The following is a 26,324-nucleotide window of genomic DNA, read 5'->3' as shown; positions in this document are numbered from 1 at the left end:
TATTTTTAGTTATTGCCTTTAGTTTTAGTTATTTAAAATTTTAATTATTTTACTGTTTTAACAATCTTTTCTTGTTTGTTTATGATCTCTGTGAGATCGACACCTAAAAGCTTTGCTACAACAATCGCTTAGCTAAAGGTATTATTTTGGGTATGATCAGAAAGTTGAAGATGGAAAAAGGCAAAATCGATTTGGAAATTAGAGTAATCAATAAGATTAAATGGTTAAAGATGACGTAGTGCATGTATTTAATTATTAAAAGTACGGAATGACCCTAGAAGGAGGGTTGAATAGGTTTTTTGCTAATTAAAATTTTCTAGCATTGATACTGATTGTTAATAGAAACTTGCAATGGCCTAGGTTTACTTCATATAATCTTAAAGGCCCCTAAACTACGTCACATACAATAATATAATATCTAGCACACACAAAGGACTCAATCCTCCCTACAAACAGGAATATAAAGAAAGCACACACCATATATATATATATATAGCACACACCGAGGGCTCTGTCATCCCCACAATAAAATCTATAAATGTAAAAATATAAATAACAAGAAATTAAAATATTGCATACAAAATCTTTGCGTGGAAACCTTAGATGAAAAAAACCACGAGTGCTTATCACCATCTCTAATCTAAATATACTAGACAAAGGAAAATCATTATGTCATATAGTCTATCATAAAGTATAGGAAATGATACCAAGGTTCTTACTGCCGTGATATTAGGTGACTTGACTTCGCAAACTTAGATGTAATGGCTTTAAGCCTAGACCACCATAGTTACCCCTCGCAAGAACTCCACACCACGGTTATATCTTCAAGGCCTCCCTTTGTAATGGACTTTGTTACCACACACCATTGTAATAGTTTTCCTTACAATGGTACAACAATATCGTCACAATGGTCTTCCTCACAAGAGAAAGTAAAAGTGTTTTAGGGGTGTCTAAAAGAGGTGGAAAACCAAGAGTCTCCCTCTAAGTAAGGAAATAGATATTTGAGAGATACACAGTGAAATACCATGTAAAAACAAAATAATAAAGAGAAAATCACTCTAATGAAAACTAAAAGGATCTCTAATGATGTTTTCTATGGTTTGAAATCACTCAAGCTCAATAGATTTCCATTCATGGTGAAAAACCTATATTTGGAAACTGAAAATCTCTCTCAGCTATTCTTTTGTTTCAATCCTAAGAAAGGATAAGAATTTAATGAACACGAAGAGCCCACTGAGTTAGGAGGCTCTCTCTATATGGGTATTGGGCCACTATTTTACATGCTATATGGTATAATACAAAACACAATATATTACATGCTTTATAGCATACTAATAATTCTACAATTATATTTTATATGCTACATGGTATATTATCTAATACAACATATTACATGCTTTATAGTACACTAATAATTCTACTGTAAAGATTCCAAGCTTTATATCATTTCTTAATCAAATAGCCCTAGCAAAGATTCTGTTAGGTTTTTGTAGGGATTCCTTTTGAATAGATTCCATCAAGTTTTATTATCATGTCTTGGCCATGTTCCTGTAAGGATCAATATTAGCCATTATTGAGAAAATAGTCACTGTCATAATTCTCAAAATCAGTGTTTTAGAATCTAAACATACTCTCTTTGTATTCCCTTTCATGAATGAAATAGTTTCAACATCATCTGAGGTTGGTGAATATGATGGAGTAAATATCCCTTCATTGATTTGTAGCTCTTCGTACAGAGGTACTAATGATCTTTGGAGGGTTGAGCACTTGTTAAATTTGTCTTTCCATATCCATTCTAACACTTGTTAGGCCTAAAATATTGATGATTTTATGCCATATTTATAACTTAATATCTGTTAGTTTATGCTAATTTGTTATGGAAAGATATTTAATTATGTATTTTTCTTAATCTAGGTGAAAGAGAAAGATTCTTGGGTCGAATTATGGTGGGAAGTAAGATTTGAGCTTGAACATACTAAGCATTAAAAAGATTCCAAAAAGATACCTTAAAAATTCCATAAAGATTCTATCGAGAATTTCATGATGGAAGTGGATGTCATAAGAATCATCATGATATGAGGATTTCAAATGTCTCGTTATTTTTGGATTTCGAGATGCGAGCAAAGAGTTATCGCCATTGAAAGTTTGGAATCTATAAAAAGGAATATTCTAGTTAAATCTCCACCATTGATTAAGAGAGGGAATCAAGGCAATTTGAGGGTCAAGATAAAGACAAGTGGCAATAATTGGTTAATTTATCATTAATGAGGTACATGTCATGTCACATGCTTCATTAAGGGTAAATTAAACTAATTAATTATTTTTTTAGGAGGAATTAGATAAAAGGAAAGTAGTAGACAGCAAGTAATATCAAGTTTCCTTTTTACACATGAAATTCGTCCAACCCTCTTCATGATCTAAAAAAGGTATCTTCCAAGACTCCCACATTGAAAATAAAGAGAGAAAAAGGTTCTTAAGATCCTATATATATAGCCCCCACCACATTGAAGGGAGAGATACAAGTTCAGAGAGTTATTTAAGAGCTTTTAGGCTTAAATAGAAACAAACCAAATTTTGGGAGTTTCTAAGGTTCTCTTAAGGGTTCTAGGGTTTTAAAGTTTTAGAGTTTTAGAAGATCAATTGGAGAGTTTGGAGCGGACATAGAGACGTAGGCTTGCTTGGAGAAGAAGGCTACGACTTGCAGAGTTTTTGGAGGAGGATTTCTTCAATAGTTTTTATTCTCTTCTCTTTCTCTTTAATTGTGAACATTATTGTTTTTTCTTTATAATTATGGATGTTGAAATTATTTTTGCCATGAACTAATTTCATAGCTAGGGCTATGATGTGGCCCTAACTATGAAGGTCTAATTATTTTAATATATGTTGAGTTTTATTTGATTAGTAATATGTTTTATTAATAAATCATTGGTACGCTTAATGATTTTATAGGTCGGAAGGAATGAATGATTTTAATAATATTTGAGCTTGGAAAAGGATAATATTATAGATATCAATGATTTACATGAATGCATAATTGATTGGAAAATAGTTATGTCTCATGGCATATTATTTGCTTAATCTATGCTTAATGAATTTGCATGATTTAATTTATAGGTTGGAAGGAATAAATTAGGTTATGTGAATATTATCAATTGTGAGTGGAAACTATTTTTGATTAATTTTGTGATTAAGTGTGGTTAACAAAATTACTAGTTAATTAAATTCACATATTTAAGTAATTAAATTGAAATAGTTAGTGGTGAAATCAAATGCCCTAGTATTCATAATTATTCAATTCTCTCTTTTACTTGAAATTGATCTAATTTTAATTTTTTGTTTTTGTTTAATTTAGTTTATTTAATTTTCAATTGCCATCTTAATTGCTAGTTTAAATATTACCAAAACCTAATTATCTTTGGTATTTAATTCTTAATCCCTTGGGTATGACAATCCTATTTTTCCACATTATTACTTGAAAACGATTCGTGTACGTGCGAGTTGATTTTACACATCAACACTCTTGAAGGGTGGTGATGGAATGGAGGTATAATTGTGGTTGGCAGGAGATTATTCCATATTTCATTGAGCTTGACTATGATGATCATCGATTACTTAATATTTGGCCGATTAATCAATTGTAGTCTCTCATGTTCCATAAATAAACTTTTGAAAAGATTTTGAAGAAACAAATGTTCTTTTTTAGCCCAGCAACTTAACAGCCTTATGAGTTCAAAAGAAATGGCCATTAGAAACATCTTAAGGACCAACCAATGTGCATAATATCCCATATGATAAGTATCATAGTATTTGTCATCGTTTTTTATCGTGAACATGAACATTGTATGGGAGACTCAAAAACTTTTTAAGGGTATAATTGAATATTAACAAGATTAACCTATTGTGGTTGAAATCTTGCATAATTGAATGGGATGTTCATTAAGCAAGCATTCAATTCGTGTTTTGACACACGGGGCAAAATTTGGTGGCTTTATTCCCTTTTAAATAATCAAGGCCTTTATTGAACAAGTAATTGTTACCAAATTGTTAGATCAAGCTCACTTGGATAGCATCAAATAAGTAGTATATGCTTATCATCCAAAGAGTCTAGGTGTGTACTGGTGCTTTCTCTAATCATGAAAACTTGCATTTATTCTTCTAAAGGTCTAGACAGATAGTCTGCCAATATATTATGCTCTCTTTTTATGTATTTGATAGTATGTCTGTATTTGGATAACCATTTTGTCTATTTGATCAATTGGGGATTAGGAAGCTCTCATTGTCTTCATTTAAGTAGTCCTTCAAAGTATTTGTATTCTATTTGATAATAAAATAAGATTGGGATAGGAAAATTTAAAAATTTTTAATCCTATTTATTACCACTAGAACTTTTTTCTTCGAAGAAGGATAATGTTTTTTAGCCTCATTAAATGATCTTGATTTGTACCCATAAACTTCCCTTGATTGACCATCATTCTCAATAAAGACTTGCATTTGTTTACAAGATCAATTGACCATTTGTTGGTATCCTTAGTGGAGGGAGATTCTTACATATTTCTTTTAGGGCCTTGACAGCTTGAGTTGCTTCTGCTGACTATGGAGTTGTTCACTTATTCAAATATCTTGAAATTTTTGAGGTGATGGAGGAAAGGTGTGTGGTATGTGAAAAGATATAATTAATTATTTCAAGGAACTATTGGACTTGCCTATTATGATCTAGATTGTTTGGTTAATCCCATGTTCTAAAGAGAGTCAATCTCTTCTTTGAACAATTGTTCATCATTTGGCATTTTAGGATGTGAGATAGTTTGGTGTGGCATTTTCCTTCCACCATTTTAAGGAAAAAAAATATAAAATATTTGGCTTTTTTCCAAATTTTTGCTGATCTATTTGCACAATACTTGAGGAGAAGTTGTTTAAGTTGGCATTTGGCTACTCAAGGGACTTTATGTTGACCAAGAATTTGGAGTCCATAAAGGCTATAGGAAAATGGTGACCATAGCTTGCAGAAATCAATGCCAGAGATTGTATCTTCACTAGAATGGTTGAAGACATAAAAAGAATTTCCTTATTGTAAATCTATAAAGTGTTGGACGTTGACAGTTTTGGTGTAATAGGAACTGAAGAATTATTTTTCTGAGACTGATTGAAAAATCATTCTAATAAGGTTCTAGCATGATATTTGATAGGTAGCTATTAGTTATCATGGATATAGTTATTCCTATGTCCACCAAAGGAGTGAGGGCAATGGCTTTATCTTGATGTTTCAAGATGATCTTGATATATAGATGAAAGTATTCTCCTAGTAGATAAGATAAATAAAGTTTTTTTTTTTTTGGGTTAATGCAGATGATTAATTTTCTTCTTCTATCGAGCTTGTTTCTAAAGTTTCTTCATTTGGTTATTCTATTAAAAATCTTCACTTACCAGGATAGAGTTTATGGAGGATTACATCCATATGTAGTCAGAATTGTAAAATTCTAGAGCTTCTATCATTTGTATTAGGTGTAGAGGAGTTTTCGTTTCCATTGGGAATTGTTTTGACCAGTGCCCTTTTCTCCCACAAAGAAAGCATTTGTTTGAGGATTTAGAACTCCTCCTTTTCTTGATAAATCTGCATCACTTTCCTTTATATGGTTTCCATTTCTTGGATGGTTTCTTGAAGCAATTTTCTTCTTTTTTTCTTGTAATGTCATTGGGTTTGTTCTATGCATCTAAATTTTTGGATATCTTATTTGCAATACTTTGTCATTGAAGCCCTTTCTCTCTACTTGACTATTTGTTTTTTGAGTTTTTTAGTATAGTAATGTTCTTGTAGAATATCCTTAGCTATTCCATATATCTTTGTCAAGCCGATATACATAAGAACTTAGATATTTTTTTATGTTTTCAACTTTGCTTCTACCAATTCAGTAACTAGCAAAGACATATTTAAGAGTAATGTCCCTTTTCGTAGATTATTATTTTTCTCAATACAGAAGAAAAGTTATTCCTGCTTCATATAGTCTCCTTTCAGCTTTCTTATGTCACAACATTCATTCTGCACGAACTCTTTTTTTGCTTTCTTTCTATCTTCAGCTTTTATTGCTGTGAACTCATTGACCATGATGTCTAGTAACGTGCTTATTGGCTGGGATTTTTTAGACATGTTTTTTTGGCTTCTTCTATATAATGAAGCTACCACCGTTTCAATGATCCAACAATTCCTATAGTGATTTTTTTTTTTACAATTTTTCATAGTTCTAATGTTTGATTTTTGAGAATTTCTCCTTCTCGCCAAATTGCCATGATGGTGGTAATAGGCTATCTCTTCTTCAAAAAGCCTTTGGGTTCCAACTAACATTTTCTTCCTAAACATCATTTGGACCTGAAAGCTTGCTTTTCCATTTCTAAGGAGAGATATCATGATGTCCATTATGCTTTTGGGTTCTGTCTAATTTGTTTAAAAACCTCTATCTTGCCTCCTGCATTTCCTTAGTAGATTCGTAATAATCATTGTGATTGGCGATGGAGCAATTAAATTCCATGGTTGCACTTAACGATTTCTTTTTGGAGGTTTCTATATCGTTGAGGAGATTTTATCCTTGAGTTGTTGAATTTTCTATAATATGAAATATGATTACTGAATCTGATGCTATTTTCTTTCAGAGATACTTTTAAGTATCTACTATGAGCTTTGTTATTAACATTTTTCTACGTGATTGCAGCTTCAATGGGGCCAATTTCTTCTAGTTGTAATTTTCTCACAATCCATTTTCCAACTAAGTTTTCTCCAGATACTGTCTTGCAAAAATTATTTTCAGGGGCTACTACTTTATTTATAATGATGATATGGTGTTTATATATGATTGATTTAGGAAGCATGTAAGGGTAGTTTATAGGAATTCTGCCTTAGATCTAGCACCTTTCATATGTGTATAAAGGCTTAGTTTCAAAAGGAAAATAGATGGAAACTCTTCCTTCTGTGTCTCACAAAATGTTTCCCTTTTCACGGATCACCTAATGTTGCCTTTTTTACTCATAATTGTTTTTCCATTACTAGGAAAATGTTAATTGGCATTTCTAGTAAATTTTAGGTTGTTGGACTTTTGCATCTCCAAATATTTATACCTTTGGGATGAGATCATGATCCATGGAAAACAGGTGAGATTGGATCTTGTAGGTCATAGTATGATGGAAAGCAAGATCAGTTTCCCTTGGTTTCATGTCTACATCAAAAAGCTGAATCATGACTTGAAGTGTGTCTGCAACATCTAGCTTTGTTAAGTCTAATGTAATGTTTGGTTTCACTTACATGGTAACATGGCCATTATTAAGGCCAACTTCTATCATGGTAATAAGCACATCATCAAACTTGTTCCAGCGTTGGTCTAAGAGTACAACCAATCCTATTATACTTTTTTCCTGCAGGAAAAAAAGAAAAAAAAGGTGGTAAACCTAATCGTATTGCTGTGGTATGAAGATCTTTATATCTTGGGCTTGGTATTTTTTTAGATCATTTTTATTAATAAAAGGGATAAAAGTTTCCTAGTTGAAGGTGTTTATTAATTAGACAGATGCTAGGATGACTTATACACTGAGATTAACTAGTCTTAAAAGTGTAAAATACAACAAACTTATGGGTTTTATGATGCTTATTCACTTACACTGCTACTGCCCAATATGGATTTTAGCCCTATCCATATTTAAAAGCTTAAAAATAACAATGTGATTTAGGAAAGTGGTTTAACTAGTATTCTTTTTTGATATGAAAGATCAGACTTAGCTGCAACCACAACCATAATCAAAATGCCTAATTTTTTAGTGAGGAGGAAGGATAATATGTGGAAGGCTTTTGGAAGGAAGGCTCTGATACCAATAAAATGGAACTTCTTTTATTTCAAAAATCCTATTACAACTAGGAATGGGACTCTGCCCTTTCAACTTAAGAGGTTTCCTTTATATCAGCCTTAAGCTGTTATTGTACATGCTACATAGTACAATATACAACACAAGATATTACATGATTTCATAGTACACAAATAATTCTAATTCTATTGTTTTACATGCTATGTAGTACATTACGCAATGGAAGATATTATATGCTTCATAGTACACTAATTATTCTACTACAAAAATACCTAGCTTTATATCACTTTTTACTCACATGCCTACATGATCTTGTTTAAACAAAATACAAGTCTTGTTTGAATATGGTAGATTTGCCACTCACAAAATGACATGTTACATACCTTGTTTCAGAGAAGATACAAGTCTTGTTTAATCAATGACAAAAAAAATGATCAAACTAGGTATTTTGACTATTACAAATTTCGTAAAAATCATACTAGAATAAAGTTGAAATACCCGAAGTATAGAAATTGGTAAAAATATAAAGATTAGTGAAAAATATAAATAATATGGAATAGTGTGTGCCTAACTACCTATATATATATACGGTATCTCTAAATCACTTACCTTACCTAACTAAAATTTGGTCTTCACTAAAATTTGGTCTTCATGCTCTGTCATTGACTAAGATAGATACTTTACAACTCAATGTTTTGATTTATAAAAATTTTGCCAACATATAAAAATTGACTTAACATTCAATGGCAAATAAGGTATAATTTATTTGTGTAGGTAGTAAAAATTAAATTAAAAGTGAGTGTATATAGAATATAATGTAGTTATTAAATTTCATAATGTTAATAAAATCACCTAAATATAAAAACAACTTATCCTTGAAAAAATAAAAATAAAAATGAAAAGCTAATAACTTGTATCTATTTAGATCTTAAAAGTCACTTAAATCTATTAAGATATAAGACATAAAAACAAACACGTTAATCATTCTCAAATAGGCAAACAATCTTGTTTCCAATTTATTTATATCTAACCCATTTTTGTCAAAATTACCCTTGGTCATAAGATTTTTTCAAGAAAGCTAAATCTTCATTAACGATGTGAAAAAACTTATTCTCGACAATGATGACCATTTCGAGCCCTCTTTTAGTGATTCATGAATCGACATCAATAACCATTTCCTTTGTTTATATGAAGTAGCTTCTTTTACTTACTTAAGAGCACTTGCATCTAAAACTTCGTCATCAATTTTGAAAAATTAACAACGTAAAAGATCCATATTTACAAAAGGTGAAGCAACAATAATGATCCAAGAATAAAATGTTTGATATTCCAATTGTCATATGGAATTTTATTTGTTTTGTTGCATTCTTCTGATCTTCCAATTAAAAAATATGATATTTTCTTGGGTTTAAAAAGATAGTGTACATTCCGTCTGTTTGTTTTTTTTTTTTTTTTGGTTTTTTCAAACCCCTTTGAGGAAAGATTTTACATTTTTTTATATAAAAAATTAGGAAAAGAGAATAGAATATCATTTACCAGTGCAATTCAAAATTTTCGAACTCCTTGAAAAAATTCTTTATTATTATTTTTTTAGAGGAAACCATTCAAAAAATGAGACAAAAAGTAAATTATCTCAATTATTTTTTTTTATTTTTATTTTTTGAGATTTGAAAATCTCTTGGAAAATATCATCTTCTTCAAATGGAGGGCTTAAAAAAATGCCCTTAATAATGGTGTATCTTATTTTCAAAAAAACAATATTAAAAATTTATCTTACATTCTTATGCATAAAAACTAGTAATCTACATTAAAAACACATAGTTTTGCAATGATATCACAATCGTAAAAGTCATTATTTTCTCAGCAATGATCTAAGTTTGAATCTTTCACCTTTAATATAAAAAAAAAGGGTGTACATTAGTCAAATAGAGTTAGATTATAAGTTCTGTAAATAAAAATTATTTTAAAATTTAACCCTTCAAAATGGGTTAGTAGGTGAAATTTGTCATTTAATTTGAAGTATATAATAATATTTTTTTGTTAATATTATTAATAGTCATTAAGAATATTAATAACATAACATTTAAATTTATACAATAAAGCATTTTTTTTTCAAAAGTATATTTTTCAAAACAAGGTTGTCACATATTCATCCTTTTAGGCCTTGTTTGGTAGACCATATTAGGCTAGGTGAATATTATTTTAGTTCTAGTCATATGTTTGATTGTATAAAATAGATAAGACTGTTCATCCATGATTTAAGTGTAGCACCAAATACCTCAAGATTAGAGAGATATGGGTCACACTAATCTAGGGTTTCACTAGATCCAAAAAAAAAAAAAAAAAAAAGATTCATAAAAAATTGAGCCAATTTTCATGCTAAAGTAGTAGCATCCATTATCCTTACCATTTTCTAAGAAAACAATAAGCATCCTATCTAGGGGTTGAGCTACATTGTGGCTTGAGAGGGCATGACCCTTTCGCCCGTAAGAACTCCAATGTTTGTGGGTATTATTATTTACTTTAATAAGTCCTTATTATCTTTTTTTTTTGGGTATCTAATTGACTTCTTAATTATAAAATATTACATTAAATAACTTTTAACATTCTATCCTTTTAGCCAAATCTAAACAAACTTTACTCACCATATTGACAATCTATATAATCTTGATATTTTTATTTGTTTGTTTGTTTGTTTGTTTAATGTTGTTGTTGGTGTGTGTTATTTATTTACTTATTTATTTTTAACATCAATATCCTTTGTGTATAATTTCAATATTTTTATATTTTACCCTTTGTAGTATTGAATTAGCAATATATATATATATATATATGTTTATTATTGGCACTCCTACCATTAACATCCTGGCTCAAGATCTTGTGCATCTTCGTCAATGTCAATGTGACTAGCATATTCTTTTTGGCAACAAATAGATTTTATTTTTTATTTTTTTAAAGATATTAAGGATTGTGGTTTGAGACAAGTTTTGTGTTTTATTAATATTTGAGATTTTAGTTTAAAATTGGGATTTTCTTTCTTTGTAATCAGTGTCCGTCTCTTTCCTTAGCAATGTATTTTTACTGTTAGTTTGTTATTCTATGCTATGGTCTTAATTTTTCTGTTTTCTCGTATGTAATTTTTTTTCTTTTTCTTTTTTGGGATAAATGTTGATTTGTGGTTTGCCAATCTAGGTTTGTATAAGATTGATATGCTAATTTCTTTTGTAGAGTTTGTGAAAATAAGTTCCACATTCGTTAAACATTTGTACTCTTATCTAAAGGGTATACAAGAGGCTTAGGTTACTCACCCTATAGGATTAACCTTTCAGGCTTGAACCTTAAGTCTCAACAAGTGGTATTAGAGTCAAAATCCAGACAAAGTCATGTATGCATCAGATAAAACCTAAGGTGATTGAACGGCCATGGTGGACACCTTAGATTTATAGTGATAGGTGAAGAGAAACCCAATGATCGATGGTCGAAACTTGATGACAGAAATTTTATGTCAAGGTGATGGTGCAATAGGGACCTTTATGCTAAAAGCACATAGAGGAGGTCATGCTAGGTGTCATGGTGAGCCACTGCAATGAAAAAAAATGGCAAAATATCAATGAAATGCGAACGAAGTAATGATTGTTAGTTTGAAGGGGCACTAGCCAAGAAAAAAAAAAGAAAAAGAAAAAATAAGGTGGTCCTTAATTTGATAGGGTGCTAGTCAGGAAAGAGCTGGTGGTCCTTAGCTTAAGGGGATGATTATAGAGTAGGCAAATATAAGTCTCACATTGGCAATACATTGGTATGTTAAGGATATATGAGAGGCTTGAGTTACTTCCCTTACAAGGTTAACCTTTTAAAGTGGAACCCCAAACTTCAACACCTTCAATTTATAACACTTTTCAAAATGCATTGGCAAAATATAAAATTTTGCATTATTCTGGAATTCTATTAGAAATGATCTAGAAGTATGGAATGCAAATGAAGGTTGTTTGATGACATGCCTACATGGGAGATTTAAAAATAAAATATATCAAACATTAGTTTTTGTTTTTTTCTTATTTTATATGGAAAAAGCTCAAATAGTCTTGGAGTACTGAGTTTTTGAGTACTTCTGCCATGTGGAATATTTTCCACATCATCATACATTTTAAATGCTTATTTCTTACACTCAAACAAAACTCTTCTCTTACCAAAAACCAAGTAGAGTTGAGACTCTGCAAACCACCTACCATTGAAAACAAAAAATGATCGAACCTTTTAGTAACAAAATCCAACCTAGATCTTGGTTAGTTTGGATTTTTTTTATTTTTTTATTTTTATAGCTTACATGGTTATTATTTTTTGGGTTAGTTTAAATCTCATTATTTTGCTATTAGAGAAAACCATGTTAGAAGCTTTTTGGCTTGATTATGTAAAAAAACAATAAGACAATTCTTCGACCTTCCTTTGGTGAGAACCATAAAGTCAACTATATATGCCAGCAACTAGTATTAGCTTTTGGGTGGAAGAGAAAAGTTCCAAATTTTTGTTGCAAAAGAGAGAAACAAGAGTCCACCATTTAAGAGAGAGAGAGAGAGATTTAGAATTTTTCATTATGTGGAAAGAATTCCACATGGCATAAAATCAATGGAAGGAGAACTTTTAAAATCAGTTCATTGGGAGTATTAGAGTTATTTTTTCCATTTTGTATAGCACCAAACATAGGATAATAATAAAGTTATCACACACAAAAAAAGGATAATATTAAAGTTAATTCAATCTTATCCGATCCACTTTTGTACGAAAATAATAATCATATTCTATCTTATGTATCAAACCACTCTTTAATATTCGAGATTATGATTTATTTGAGATAACCTAACAATAAAACCATTATTCTATCAAATAAATATTTTTAGTTTAAATAATTCACTTTGAGTATCAACAATATATATATATATATATATATAGGCTACTATGAACAAAATCTTTACTATATGGTGTGCAGCAACCATTTATGACTATCTAATAAACACGATTGCATGTAATCTAGATGGCAATTATGCATGAAATATGTAATTGGATATTCATCCACTACCCAGAAATGTGCAATATCCCCATAATAGCAAAATCATATATATATATATATATATTTGGCGAATGCGTATTATATGTATGAGAATACTTCATTTACAAAAACACCTTTTAGGTTTTTAATAAATCATCCACACCTCATGGTGCCAAATTAAATTACTCTTATATCCTTAGAAAAATTAAGGGATATTGGCAACTAAGCATTTCGAATTTTATCAAGGTTGATACATTGCACCCTAAACTTTTTTTCCTAGTATTATGTACCCTAAACTTCCTTTTTACTTATACCGTTGGTTCTTCTGTTAAAAATGCATAACTGAATGATCACGTATCACACATGTGCTTATCAAGCAAGGGTAGATCAGGTAATTTCACGGGCTTCATCATGTCTCTTGCTGTGTGATCAATGATCGTCTCTTCAAATTGGGATTTTGAAGATGAAAAAGGACTGAAATTGATCGTGGGGATTCACATATTGATTTGATTGAGTAGAGTTTGATTAGAGTTTGGTGAAGACAATTTACACAGCGTGAACAAAAATTGGAGAGAAGTTTTATGTGAACAAAAATTGAAGGAGCTGAGCTTATTTGGTGAGGCAAGTTGAAAGATGAAGAAAGTGGAGGATGAGATCCCCAAATATCGTAAGTGGCTTTGAACTTTTTTGTATCTTGATTTGGGTTGTAGGTTCTATACTTTGAAACTTTAGTATATGGTTTGAAATGTGAAAATGACAGAAGGTTGGTGTTAGTTTTGGGTCCTATATCCCATCTTGTATAAAAAGCTTGTTCCCCACTACACTCACAAGTTATATATTAAATTGATTTGTTGTTTGGGTTTGTAGGTGAGGTGTGGTCCCAAATATGAATTTTCCTGGATGGAATGTGGTCCTAGATTTGGGTTATTTTAGAAAGTTTGTGTTTGTTTGTGTGTAAATTAAATTAAAAAAATGATGTTAACTTCATTGTGGCACTTGAATTAATTATTAAAATACTTCAAATTTGAAATGAATAAGGCAACATGCCAAATAAATTTATGTGACTGGTACAAAAATAAGCATCTAATTTTTTACAACTATATTTTCTTATCTAGCATTTATGCCACTGCATATCTTTTTACTTATTATTTGTTTGTGTTTTAAAAAACAACTGCAACTGTTAGGTTAGGGTATTTTACCCTAAAAGTTCACCATGGTGGTAACTTGTTTGAAAAGATGGATAAGATAGTATACTTAGAAGGGAGTATTGTTTTTTTTTACTACTGCCATGTTGACACTATGTGTTACTTCAGCTTTGATAAGTCTGCAAAGCTATTAGAAAGTAAAGGTCAATGTTCTTACTTCTATCAGAATCCTAAGAAGAGCCTAAATGATAGTTTGATAAGGATACTAGGAGATCAGGATGTAGTAGACGTGTGTAGTATTGTGCCTAATAGTAGAGTTATAGAAACATATTTCATTCAGCAAGTACTTTTGGGATTTTTTACCAATGATCCTCACAATTATGAGCAGGAAGTAGCCACTCAACAACCTGAACCCCAAACTAATCCACACCAATCCCAAGAACCAGGTTTAGATACCCCACCCCAACCACAAAATGATATTCTTGATTTTAACTTGCATGTTAAGGGAGTTTAAGAGAGTGATCAGGATAATGTTGGTGACAATAAGTCCTAATCACAAAATGATTGGCCTGATTTTGATATGCATGTTAGTGGAGGTGAAAAAAATGATCACGTTAGGGGATGTAAAGAGAGTGATCAAGGTAATATTGGTGGCAATGAGCTTTAATCATAAAATGATTGGCCTGAATCTGACATAGATGTTAGTAGAGGTGAAACGAGTGATAATGTTAGCGGAGGTGAAAAGAATGATCAGGGCAATGTTGGTGGCAATGAGTATGAGGGCAGTAGTAATTGTAATTTCAATGATAATAACAATGATGAGGATAATGATGATTATGATTCTTAACAATCTGATTATGAGCTATCAGATGATGAGGTTATGTTTAGGGATAATGTGGCCAATAATGTTGAGTTTGCAAGTGTTCAACTCTCTAGAAATCTTATTACTTCTACTGATGAAGTCCATGTTGAGTCTGATCATGAGTATGATGATGATGTATTGATGAGTGGGTCATCTAGTGATGAAGAAGACAGTAATATGCACTTTCTTGAGTTTAATGCTCAGACGTATATGAAAGATCCTAAGTTTATATTTGGCTGTTGTTTACTTGTGCAAATGACTTTAGAAAAGTAGTGAGGAATATGCAATCATTGAACAGAAACCAATAAATTTTAAGAAGAATCGCAGTGACAAAGTTAGAGTTGTGTGTGCTAACTACAAATGCGAGTGGTTTGTATATGCTTCAATATTGAAAGATAAAAGGACCTTTCAGATTAAAACTTTGAATAATGTACATATAGCCAAATGTGCTAAATTGTTTAAGAATTCAAATGTCACATCTTCTTAGTTGGCTAAAAAGTATATTAATAGCTTTAGAGCTGACCCTAATTGGAAGTTAAATAATTTCTTAACAACTATCAAGTATGAGTGTAATACCAAGGTAAGTGAATTACAGTATTACAGGGTAAGAAGAAAGGCTTTGCTACTATATAAGGGTCTGTCAAAGAGAAATATCATAGATTATGGGACTACCGTGAGAAGTTGAGGAAAACTAACCAAACAGTACTGTGATGATAAAAGTGAATTCAAAAATAATGTAAGGAAGTTTCAAAGGATTTATATATGCCTGAGAGCCTCCAAACAAGGCCATAAAGAAGATGAAGGCTAGTAATTGGCCTTGATAGTTGTCATATAAAAGGTCACCATCAAGTTTTATTACTAGTAGCTGTTGGCATTGATGGTGATAATACAATGTTTCCACTTGCATATGCATTGGTAGAACCAGAGAACAAAGATACTAATCCACTAATCCACTATCCCTTATTTATATTTTTCATTTGTCATCATTATATACATAACCAACAATACACATACAATAAATCCAACATAAACTATTTTCTTTAGTCTAACCTTATCTTCCTCCAACTTTGTAATATCTTTTAGTAGTCAAGTACCATTCTTGTTGAACATCGACACATTGGTGGATCATATCATTCAAAGAATTCACATCCTTTTCTCACATTTTTCTGCAAATATAACCGAGAAAAGTTAAAAAATAGTTACTAGTAATGGAATTAAGAAATGAAATGTGCTGCTGCATAATGATCTCAAATTGACATTTAACTTAATAATATAAAAGATGCAGTATTTTTAAAAGATAAAAAGATGAAAAGATGATCTTTGTTTTCTTCTATATATATTTTAAAAAAATGTTTATAGATTTTTTAAACATTTTTCATAAATGCTTAAACTTAAACATGAATGATAATATACTTTATATTTTGGACACCCATAAAATCTCCTTTCCGGATTAATATTAGTCCATGAGTTCTTTCCATGGCTGACATTCTACAGTGGTAGAAAATTTGCTCCATCATTTCTTTGTTAATGTTCTTTAGTGAAAATTCATTCATGCGTCGCAACTTAAGCTGCAATGTCTCCACAAGATGCTTTTTTCTACAACTCAAGTTACGATGAAGAAATTCTTCATCAATTTTCTCGAGCCCTATTGTCCCTTTTTTGCATTGGCTACGCCATCTTTTATAATTTCACTCTCCCTCGTACATTTCAAAATTGAGGCTAAAATTCTACAAAGTGCTCAAATGGAGTCTTAATTTCTAATTTGAGAACAGTGAAATTACCTTATCTACCATTGCTTGATGAGCAGGTACAGGTACGTGTTACGTGATCATTACGTTATGTATTTTTAAGAGAAGAACCACCGGTGTGAGCAAAAAAAAAAAGTTTGAGGCGCATAATGTCAGGAAAAAAGATTTAAGATGTAATGTGTCAACAAGGTTCACGGTACTTAGCTTTTAATATCCCAAAAATCAAATTGCTTTTAAATTCATTTTTCTTTTTGCAAAATTATTTTTTTATGATTTTTGCAAAAATTAGTTTGAAGAGTTGAATATTTTGTTAATCTAAATTTTTAATTAGTTATATTTAAACTATGTGATATTTTTCAATTAAAAAAAACATTTTATGATTTTAATCAAATAAGTTTTTTTTTAATTAAATGGCAATTTATCAAATATATTTTAACTAAAAGTAATATAATTATTAAATATATTTAACTAAATATATTATAAATTTTCAAATATATAACTTACATAGAAAATTTTATGTAATTAAAATTATTATATATTTTTTTGAAAAAAGGAAAAATGATCACAGTTTAACTAAAATTTAATTAAAAATAAAAAAGCTTAAAGTTTTCCAATTAATTATTAAAAAAAGAAATAAAATAAATTTAAAAATAATTTAATTTTTTAAAAAGTGTAAAGGTAAATTTAAACTACTCCAAAAAATATAAAAGATCTTTTCAAAATTTAAAAGATGTTTTTGTATTTAATCAAATTTAAAGAGATATAAACAGAGGATTCCCAAATTTTATTATATTTTGTGATGAAAAATTAAAATATGATAAGTATAAACAAATTCACCAAGAAAAACAAAAACATTGAGAAATCCGACAATATGATCCTTTTGATTTTCATATATTATTGCCATTAAAATTAGCAAAAAAAAAACAAAAAAAAAAAATTGTCATCTTTTCCACATGCATGGCCATGTGTGAGGCTGGATTGATGGAGCATAAACAAATACGATTTTTTGTTGGTTAATGCAGGACGCAAGAATAAATACGATTATTTAATTGGGTAGGTGGTGAAGGTGAACCACATTCACTTGCAGGGGATAGGGTCAAATCATTGACTCTTGGATAATTGGATCAGATCTAGTTGTTCTTGTTTCCTTCTTCATTAAGAGAGTTCAAAACTCTCCCTATTATAAGTTTCAATTTCCGTTGACCTAAAAAACAAAAAAAAAAAAAGAGCTCCCAATTGCTAAGCTCTCTCTCTCTCTCTCTCTCTCTCTCTCTGTGTTCGTGTACGGCCTCCTCCATCGAAAATGCCTAGTCGCTGTGAAATCTGCTGCGAGATACTCATCGCCATCTTGCTTCCTCCGGTGGGGGTTTGCTTGAGACACGGTTGCTGCAGTGTAAGTTTTTTTTTTTTTTTTAATAATTTTTTTAAAAAATTTGTGAACACTAATTTTTGTTTGGTTACTCAGAAATTTCCAGAAGAAATAAAGATGTGTCATTTCTTTTCCAATTTTTTGTTCCATATTTTGTGAGCAATCAAACAGGGCTGATTCCCTATTTCCTTGATTTTTTTTTTTTTTTTGCCCTTTTTCTGTTTTGCAGGTTGAGTTTTGCATATGTTTGTTGCTGACTATACTAGGTTATATTCCGGGCATAATCTACGCTCTTTATGCAATTGTGTTCGTCGATCGCGATGAGTACTTTGATGAATATCGCCGTCCCCTTTACTACTCTGCGTGACCTCGTTCAGTTGATCGTTTAATCCCTTTCTTATTATGTATGCTTTTATGTTTCGATGATCGATCATTTCGATGTGTAATGAATCGATTTATGATGTTTCTCCATCACTCTCTTTATATCTACACAGTTTGCTGGGCACCAACACTTTTATCTATACTTAATATTCACTAGCCTGTTTTAAAGAGATGGTACTGGAAAATTGTTGCAATGCTGTTGAACATTATAATTCCAGTTGTTTTTTAGTGTTTGATGTAGTCTGATATTTGTTCTAGTGCTCATTCTCTCGTCCTTAATACAGTTTTTGCTTTAATTTGAATAATCCCAACGTTGCATTGCATATGAAATAGCATTTCTGTTGAAATTTCTTTATTGGATTTGCCTACTCTTTTATGATTGATGGGGTTAGAATTTGTATCAGAAAAATTATTCTTTCAGTTATGGGTTTTCATGTGTGACCAATTTTTAAGTGTCGTCTTGTTCTACTTGTAATTTACGAATATATGGAGCTTGTTTGTCCTTGTACTAAAATTATCATCCTTTTTACATTAGCAAATAATTTTTTGTTTTTAAAATTTGTAAACAATTTTGTAACCATTGCCAATAAGGGGTGATGGTCTCTTATGGCTAGCAGCAAAGCACTGAATGATGCATTTGAGACTTTTATTGCTTCCCTTTTGCCAATTTTCCATATAAAAGTCTTTTTCCTGTGTGCTCTGTGAATTTGGGCAAGAATATAATGCTATATAGTCTAGGTTGGGAGCATGTCCCAACTGATTACCGTACCTTTTAACAAATATTTTGTGGTTTTGGATCTTTTCTATTTACTGTGCTGATTTACTCCTTTCTTGATGCCTGGTTATTGGAGTTGCTCTCAGTTATGCCTTAGAAAAGGTGGATAGCCTGCTTTCCAAAGTATGGTGAATCTTAGCCTGTTTGAATTTTGGGAAGGAAGCTCCTTATTCTCACAATTTCAGTGTCATCTTTTTTGTTGGTAATCCTTGCCCTGTTCAGGTGGATTGGGATGGTTGTAGTTTCTGTAGTGATGCCATTAATTAGGAAACTTAACAGAAGGGAAGAAAAATGTTGGTAGTATATATTTGATGGAGGCCTGGAAATATCAAACAGACCACTTATTAAGTGCCTAAAACCTTCTGTTATATGACACTTTTTAAATATTCTTTTGGACGGGCAGTATGCTAAGACTTTCAATTCTCTTCGTCAATCAGCAAAGAGTAGATTTAAACCTTCATATGAGCTCTTGTGATTAGTTGATACTTCAGTAGTTTTTGAGATATAAACTTTAAATGTATTTCCCATGTAGTTCCTGTATTCCCTTTGTATATTTCGTAGATCCCTAATTCAAGACTTGGTGGAAGGCTGCTTATTATAACTTCTTTCAGGTAATATTGTTCTCTTTTCTACTAAACCTGCAATGGTCTTTGAGATTCTGTTCAAAACTTCAAGTGATATTGAATGGGTTTTTTTTTTTTTTTTTTTTTTAATTAATTTTTATTTATTTTTTCCTTCTTTTTTGTTTTTGTTTTCCTTGGTGATAAGATATTGAATGAGTTGGGGGAACAGAGTTGAGCAACTGCTGAAATGTAGATAGAGAAGCGTAGGTTTTCTAAATATATTGCCATCAAATATTTATATGTAGGTTTTGTTGTTCCACTTTTTTGCATGGAATAAGAACCATTGGTGGTGAAGAAATTATGAAACTAGTGCGTAATTTTTAACTGAGTTTAGGTGAATAGAGGGCCACAAAATATCCAATTATTATTGGTTTTTGGTTGACTTATTCTCTGAAGTATGCAATTGCAAAAGTATGAAAGGTTTTTCATTAACACAGGGTTTTTCCTTTCTTGTGTGTAAAAGTAGAAAAAGTAGTCTTCTATGGTTGGTTGGTTGATGGTTTTTTTTTTTTTTTTTTAATTCTTTATTTATTTATTTTAATAAAAGAACTCTTCTATGGTTGAGCATATTGTTTTCTCTGATAATCCATCTATGCCAAAGAAGAGCAATTTTTTTTTGTACCATATATATATATATATATATATATGTGATGAATATATTCCTCCACCGTGTATGCTATGCATCCAACGTTCCCAGTCAATGGTTAGCATTTTGTTTTTAATTGCACATGTATGCCAACGGCTTGAGATTTTGCCCCCCTTATGATTTGCATGGTACTTTATATGAGATTTAGGAAAGAGTTGGATAATCAGAAAGAACTTCTGATAGAAAGTTCAGAAAAGGACTTTAGCCCTTTTGAAGCTTTAGGATTGGATTGGACGTTTGAAGATTTCGGATGGGATTTGAGGGGGGGTATGATTTTTGTTTCTGGTCTAGCTCAAAAATAAAGTCTAGTGATAATTTCATCTTAAATCGCTTATCGTTTTTATCATTTACACTTTGTTACTATTCATTTGGAATTTGTGACAAACTTCCCTAGCGTTAAGAAATTCATGGTTTTGACCCTTGCAGTGTTAAAACTAGGGGTAGATATTGATTCAGTTCGGTTAATTTTTTGCATATGAATCGAAACAAACTTTTGGAAAAGCCTGAACCGAAACCGATCATTGTTTTGATTAGTTTCTGTTGGTTTGGACCTTGGTACTTTACACGTCCAAACTGGGTTCCAAAGTATATTTCTTCCAATTAAACAGTAAAAACGTTAATAACTCAATTTTTTATTGTTTTCAAAACATTCATTAATAATACATTTAAAAAAAAAACATAAAAAGGAAAATAAGAATATAATTATAAAAATAAAAGTAAAAATGTGACAACCAGTTTGGAGCCAAACAATAATTAATTAAAAAAAAAAGGCCTTCCGAAAAACAAAAAAAATCGTGAATCTTAATCCTGAGAACCACCAACAATTTAAAAAAGAAAAAAAAAAAATTGTCCGGAAAGCTGAAAGACACCTACAATAGGAAACAAAAAGAAAATTTGTTTGTTTGGAAAGCCAAAAGATGTTACAGACAATTTTCACAAATTCTACATAAATCTATTCACAAGGACCAGTATACAGACAATTTTCACAGCCCTAATCCACAAATTCTACATAAATCTATTCACAAGGACCAGAAACTTTGTATCTCAGTTCAAAGAAGCCCGGGCGGCCAATGAATTTCCACTCAACCTAAAAAATCTAAAAACACAAAAAACTGAAAAATAAAATAAAATAATTTGGGCACAAATTTGTGATAGCAGGACAAATAGCTCCATGACTATTTTCAATACATTTAAACCCAAACTAGAATGAAGGTTAGAGTAAAACTATTTGATTTTTTCAATACACTTAAACCCAAACTAGAGTGAAGGGTAGAGTAAAACTATTTAGTGGGGTTCATAAAATGGTTGAAACAAAATTATAACAGGGGCGAAACCATTGTTTTATATTGAGATAAGCTAACTTCACCACAAAAATAAAAAAAATGATGAGCTACTCAGCCTTAAGCCGTTTGCTTTTATGCCCATCATATATATAAATGGTAGGAGGCTTTGAGTAACATCCTAATGATGTCTGATTTCTTTAAAACATTTTTAAAAATCATTTCTAAATAATACATATTTTTAATATCACGAGGTCCTTAAACTATTTTTTTGACAAATTGATCATTGAACTTGTTAATTTGTTATACTGTTAGTTCCTAATTAATTTTTTGTAAAAAATTCCATTGATATGAGGGACTAAATTGAAAATTTTGTACAATTTAAAGATCACATGTATAATAAATACTAAGGAAACCTAAACAACATTTTCAAATATATTTTTAAATAAAATAAATATTTTTATTAATAATTATTTTAAAATTTTAAAAAAATATTTTTATTTTCATAGATTATCATGAAAACAAAATTTGGAAAGTAGTTTATCCTTTGAAATTTTTTTTAAAGGTAAAAAAAAAAATTTATCTAAAGAAATTATTAATTAATAACTTTATTCTTAAAATGAAATGTCATTTAGTAAAGTTCTTGTTTTTTTTTTTTTTCATTTTCATTTGTTTATTAAAAAATAATTTTTTATAAAATAGGTGGAAACAATTTATACATTTTTATGTTGTTTTTCTTATTTATTTGATATTTCCTTAAAAGTTTCAAACATTTAGTACTCAATTCTATTTTTAAATATAGTTTTGTATGAAAAGTAGGACTATTAACACTGTTAGTCTTCAAACTATGTCTGATTTTACAAGTTAGTCTACAATTTATTATTTTTTGGGGGAAATTTCTTCCCTATGGCTTTATATATATATAAAAAAAAAATAAAAAATTAAAGTCCAGTCATTTCATGTGTTTATGTAGGTATGTGGATCATGGTTTGTTTGATCTTTTCGTAGCATAATTTTTTGAAAATTCATTTACTTGCATATTGATTGAACACATTTGCATATTGACTGAACACATGTTTGGGTTTCATTTTTATTTTTTTATTTGATTATTACGTTCTATATATTGTTTTGTAAATGGAGAGATCCTCAATATTATAGCATTATTAGTGATGATATAAAATAACTTTTTTTCATTTTTAGAGTAAAACCAAGACCTTGAGAGTAGTGTTTGCTTCTTAAATTGAATTATGAAGTTGTCGATAGTGGTTGTGCCACATAATAATAGGAACATATATTTATTAAATTGATATAGCTATGCTTTATTGTTTGGTTTTGGAAATATTAATTTGTTTTAACTTTGGTTTCCTGAAAATATTAAATACATATATTGATTGATAGCTTTGGTTTTATATTGAACATCTATGAAAGTTTGGATTTTCACTTTATGTGTTTTATGGCCATATATTATAATATAATAATATTTTAGTATTCGTTTTCGCATGGGAAAAAGACATTGATTGTAGTCCCATATCTTGAATAATGTTTCCTTAATTGATACATGCTATGGCAGCATGTTTTTTTATTAACAAAATGTTAAATTGTTGTGAAAATCTAAAAAAAAAAAAAAAAACCTAGAAGAGTGGTTGAATAGACTTTTTCAAAATTGTACTTCTTTTTGACAACTGAAATAATAGAAACCTGTAAAAGCCTATGCCTACTTCATATTATATCTTTAGACCCCCAAACTATAGCTTCACAATGTATAAATATGCTAACAATTGAGGATTCAAATCCTCCACAAATAGATAATTGAAAGCAATAAACCTAAAGCACTATAAGGATTTAGTCCTCTCACAAATGATAAAATGAAAATAAAAATGTAGAAATCTAAATAAGTAAACGTTAATAATTAGGCACACAAAAATTTATGTGGAAACTCTATATGAGAAAAACCACAGCCATCAACTATCACATTTAATCGAAAGTTTATTAAGAAAGGCAAATTATATAATTACATAGTTCTACTTTAAGTGTAGAGATCAATATTGATATTCCCAACCGCACTGTGACAATAGGGTGACATAATTTTTTAACTCTAGGCGTAGTGGCTTTAAGCCTTGACCATCGCAGTTGTTACTCATCACAAGAACAATATTGTGACTCCATCTTCAAGGCTTTGCTTGCAAAGGCCTCACTTTTCCACCGTTACAACAGTCTTTCTCAAAAGGGTAATTTCATAATGGTCGCAACGGTCTTCTTTACAAGGTAACTCGTCCTCTGAAATAGTCACAGTGGTCTCTTTTGTGTAACATATCTAAAAGAGTATCAACTTAGTTGTAGTAGAAGAGAAGTATTCAATTTTGAGGTAGGAAAACTTTTGGGCTTCTCTCACCAAGTAGGAAAAGTGAAAACAAAAAATCCAGACATAAAAACTCACAATAAATAGGAAATTAATTAAAGATCAAGATAATTAATGAAAAATTATTTGGAATTGATTTTTAAGGTCTAAAGCTCACAAAGTTTGTAAAAACTCATAAAAACTCACAATAAATAGGAAATTAATCAAAGATCAAGATAATTAATGAAAAATTGTTTGTAATTGATTTTTAAAGTCTAAAGCTCACAAAGTTTGTAAAAACTACAAGGGATAATTAATAGAGGCTATCACCTTTTTTCCCTATGTTCAAACCCGAGAGAATAAGGTTTTATAAAATATGAAAATGTTGTTCAAATAACATAGAAAGTTATTCGAATAATGATTAAAAAATCAAATTAGAAAATGACACATGTCTAAATGTTCTTCAAACAACTAATGGATGTTGTACGAGTAATATTAGATCCAGCAACCAGAACTTGACACGTGGCAGGATATTATTCGAACAACAAAGGACATTGTTCAAACAACATAGATTTATCACTAAGAATCAAACACATGGTTGAGACGTTTGATTGAAAACTGCATCATTCCTACGATATCTCGGCATTGTTTCAAAATTGTTCAAAATTAGTATTTTGATTTTCAAAAAATTATGAAAATTAGTTTAATTGCAAGTCAAAATATCGCAGGTATTAGCCTGAGTAAAAACATGAAAAACCAATGAAAACAAACTCGAATTTGTTCGAAAATTACTATATAAAAAAGTGTATACTTTATTACCAATAAATAAGAAACTAGGTCTTTAAGTCACTTATCATTCTTATTTGAAAAATGTTATTGATACTTTGCATGGAGAAAGATATATGAAAATTGCTAATGTTAAAAACTTGACTTAATAATCCCTCATTTGACATTTTTCATGACAAAACACTACTTTCATATTTGACTCCAACGGAATAAAAAATTCAAGATGTATAAAAGATACAATCCCACTTAATTATATAAGTGCACTCGGGCACTCGGGCACTCGAAACCTATACTTAACTTCCCCTAGATTTATGACTCTATACTATGAGGAGTTCTGTAAGTATTTTATCTTGCATAGAATTACAAACAATGAAACTATAAAATGCATGTGTGGTAGGAAAAATAAAAAGCACACATTTACACAAGAAATAAAATAAACTGAAAATAAGTTCTCCTAAAATAATGTAAGCAAAAACAATTACTTAAGCTCAACTAATGGGTGAGTAAGCTATATATTTTCTTTAGCCTAAATAAGATACCAAAATAAAATGCACAATCCGACAATGTATAAAGCCAATTAGATTTTTCATTTTTTTTCAAAACAAATGACAAAGGAATTAGTACACACAAACAAAGGACTACAAGAAAAACAAATAGAAGCAAACAACCAAATAAACAAAGAATGAAATAAAAATGAAAAATAAGGAACCAATCATAAAATGGGACACAAAATGCAAAAACATTCATAAAAAAAGACGAATGCATAGGAAATTGCACAAGTACAAGAAATGAACCCTAAATCCCATGTAATGATGAAAATGTCAGTATCGATGAAAATGTTAAATATATGATTTTATGAAATGTCAATGTCAAAGGAAATGTTTATAAAATTACAAAAGTTATAAGTATTTAACTTAAAATGTAGATTTTTGTATATAATATATTTAATATAGTAAAATAATGTAAAAAAAATAATAATATAGTGTTTGTTAAAAATATGCATGTGATCCTTAAATAAGGAGTAAATTTTGGTTTTTCACATGCATATCTCTTTGATCTCTCTTACATCTCTCTCAAACCAAAAAAGAGAAGGTGTTTTTCTTTTGTAAAGAGGAATTGTTTTTCTTTTGTAAAGAGGAATTGCTCAAAGCTAAAAAGCTCATTACTTGCAAGTGGGTATTTCAATAATTCATATTTTCCAATTTAAATTTTGACAATTTCTTTGAATTTTTAACTTATAAGTCTCATAGAAAAGTAAAATAAATATAAAGCTTCAGAACCTAAAATTTTCTTATAGTAGGGAAACAAAAAGAGACTTAGATGTGTTTATATATATAATATTGGTGAGTACAGAGGTTCATTTGAAGAATGCTATAATGTTTATGGATATTAGAGAAATTTTTGCCAAAAACACCACAACACAATAAGGTTGATGAGAGAATGAAATGCACTATAAATTTCAAGATTAGGTGTATTTTCTCT

General features: G+C 30.0%; 1 protein-coding gene across 1 annotated transcript; it reads left to right on the top strand.

Moving 5' to 3' along the window:
* The first annotated feature begins 17,725 nt into the window (after nucleotides 1-17,725).
* LOC107426459 (UPF0057 membrane protein At2g24040) lies at nucleotides 17,726-18,634 on the top strand. The gene is made up of 2 exons (XM_016036655.4): nucleotides 17,726-18,037; nucleotides 18,243-18,634. Exons 1-2 carry the CDS (start codon nucleotides 17,948-17,950, stop codon nucleotides 18,378-18,380), a joined length of 228 nt encoding a protein of 75 aa, XP_015892141.2. The 5' UTR covers nucleotides 17,726-17,947; the 3' UTR covers nucleotides 18,381-18,634.
* The last annotated feature ends 7,690 nt before the right edge of the window (nucleotides 18,635-26,324 follow it).

This window comes from Ziziphus jujuba, chromosome 1 (assembly GCF_031755915.1).
Source record: "Ziziphus jujuba cultivar Dongzao chromosome 1, ASM3175591v1".
In the NCBI taxonomy this organism is placed as follows: Eukaryota; Viridiplantae; Streptophyta; class Magnoliopsida; order Rosales; family Rhamnaceae; genus Ziziphus; species Ziziphus jujuba.
The sequence above is the reverse complement of the archived record's forward strand: the minus strand, read 5'-3'. Positions and strand labels throughout refer to the sequence as shown.

Bases quoted from the DNA above. Each gene is read 5' to 3' on its own strand.
- LOC107426459 (XM_016036655.4), top strand. From the start codon at position 17,948: ATGCCTAGTCGCTGTGAAATCTGCTGCGAGATACTCATCGCCATCTTG. The intron at 18,038-18,242 runs GTAAGTTTTTTT...TCTGTTTTGCAG, and splicing joins TGAGACACGGTTGCTGCAGT to GTTGAGTTTTGCATATGTTT.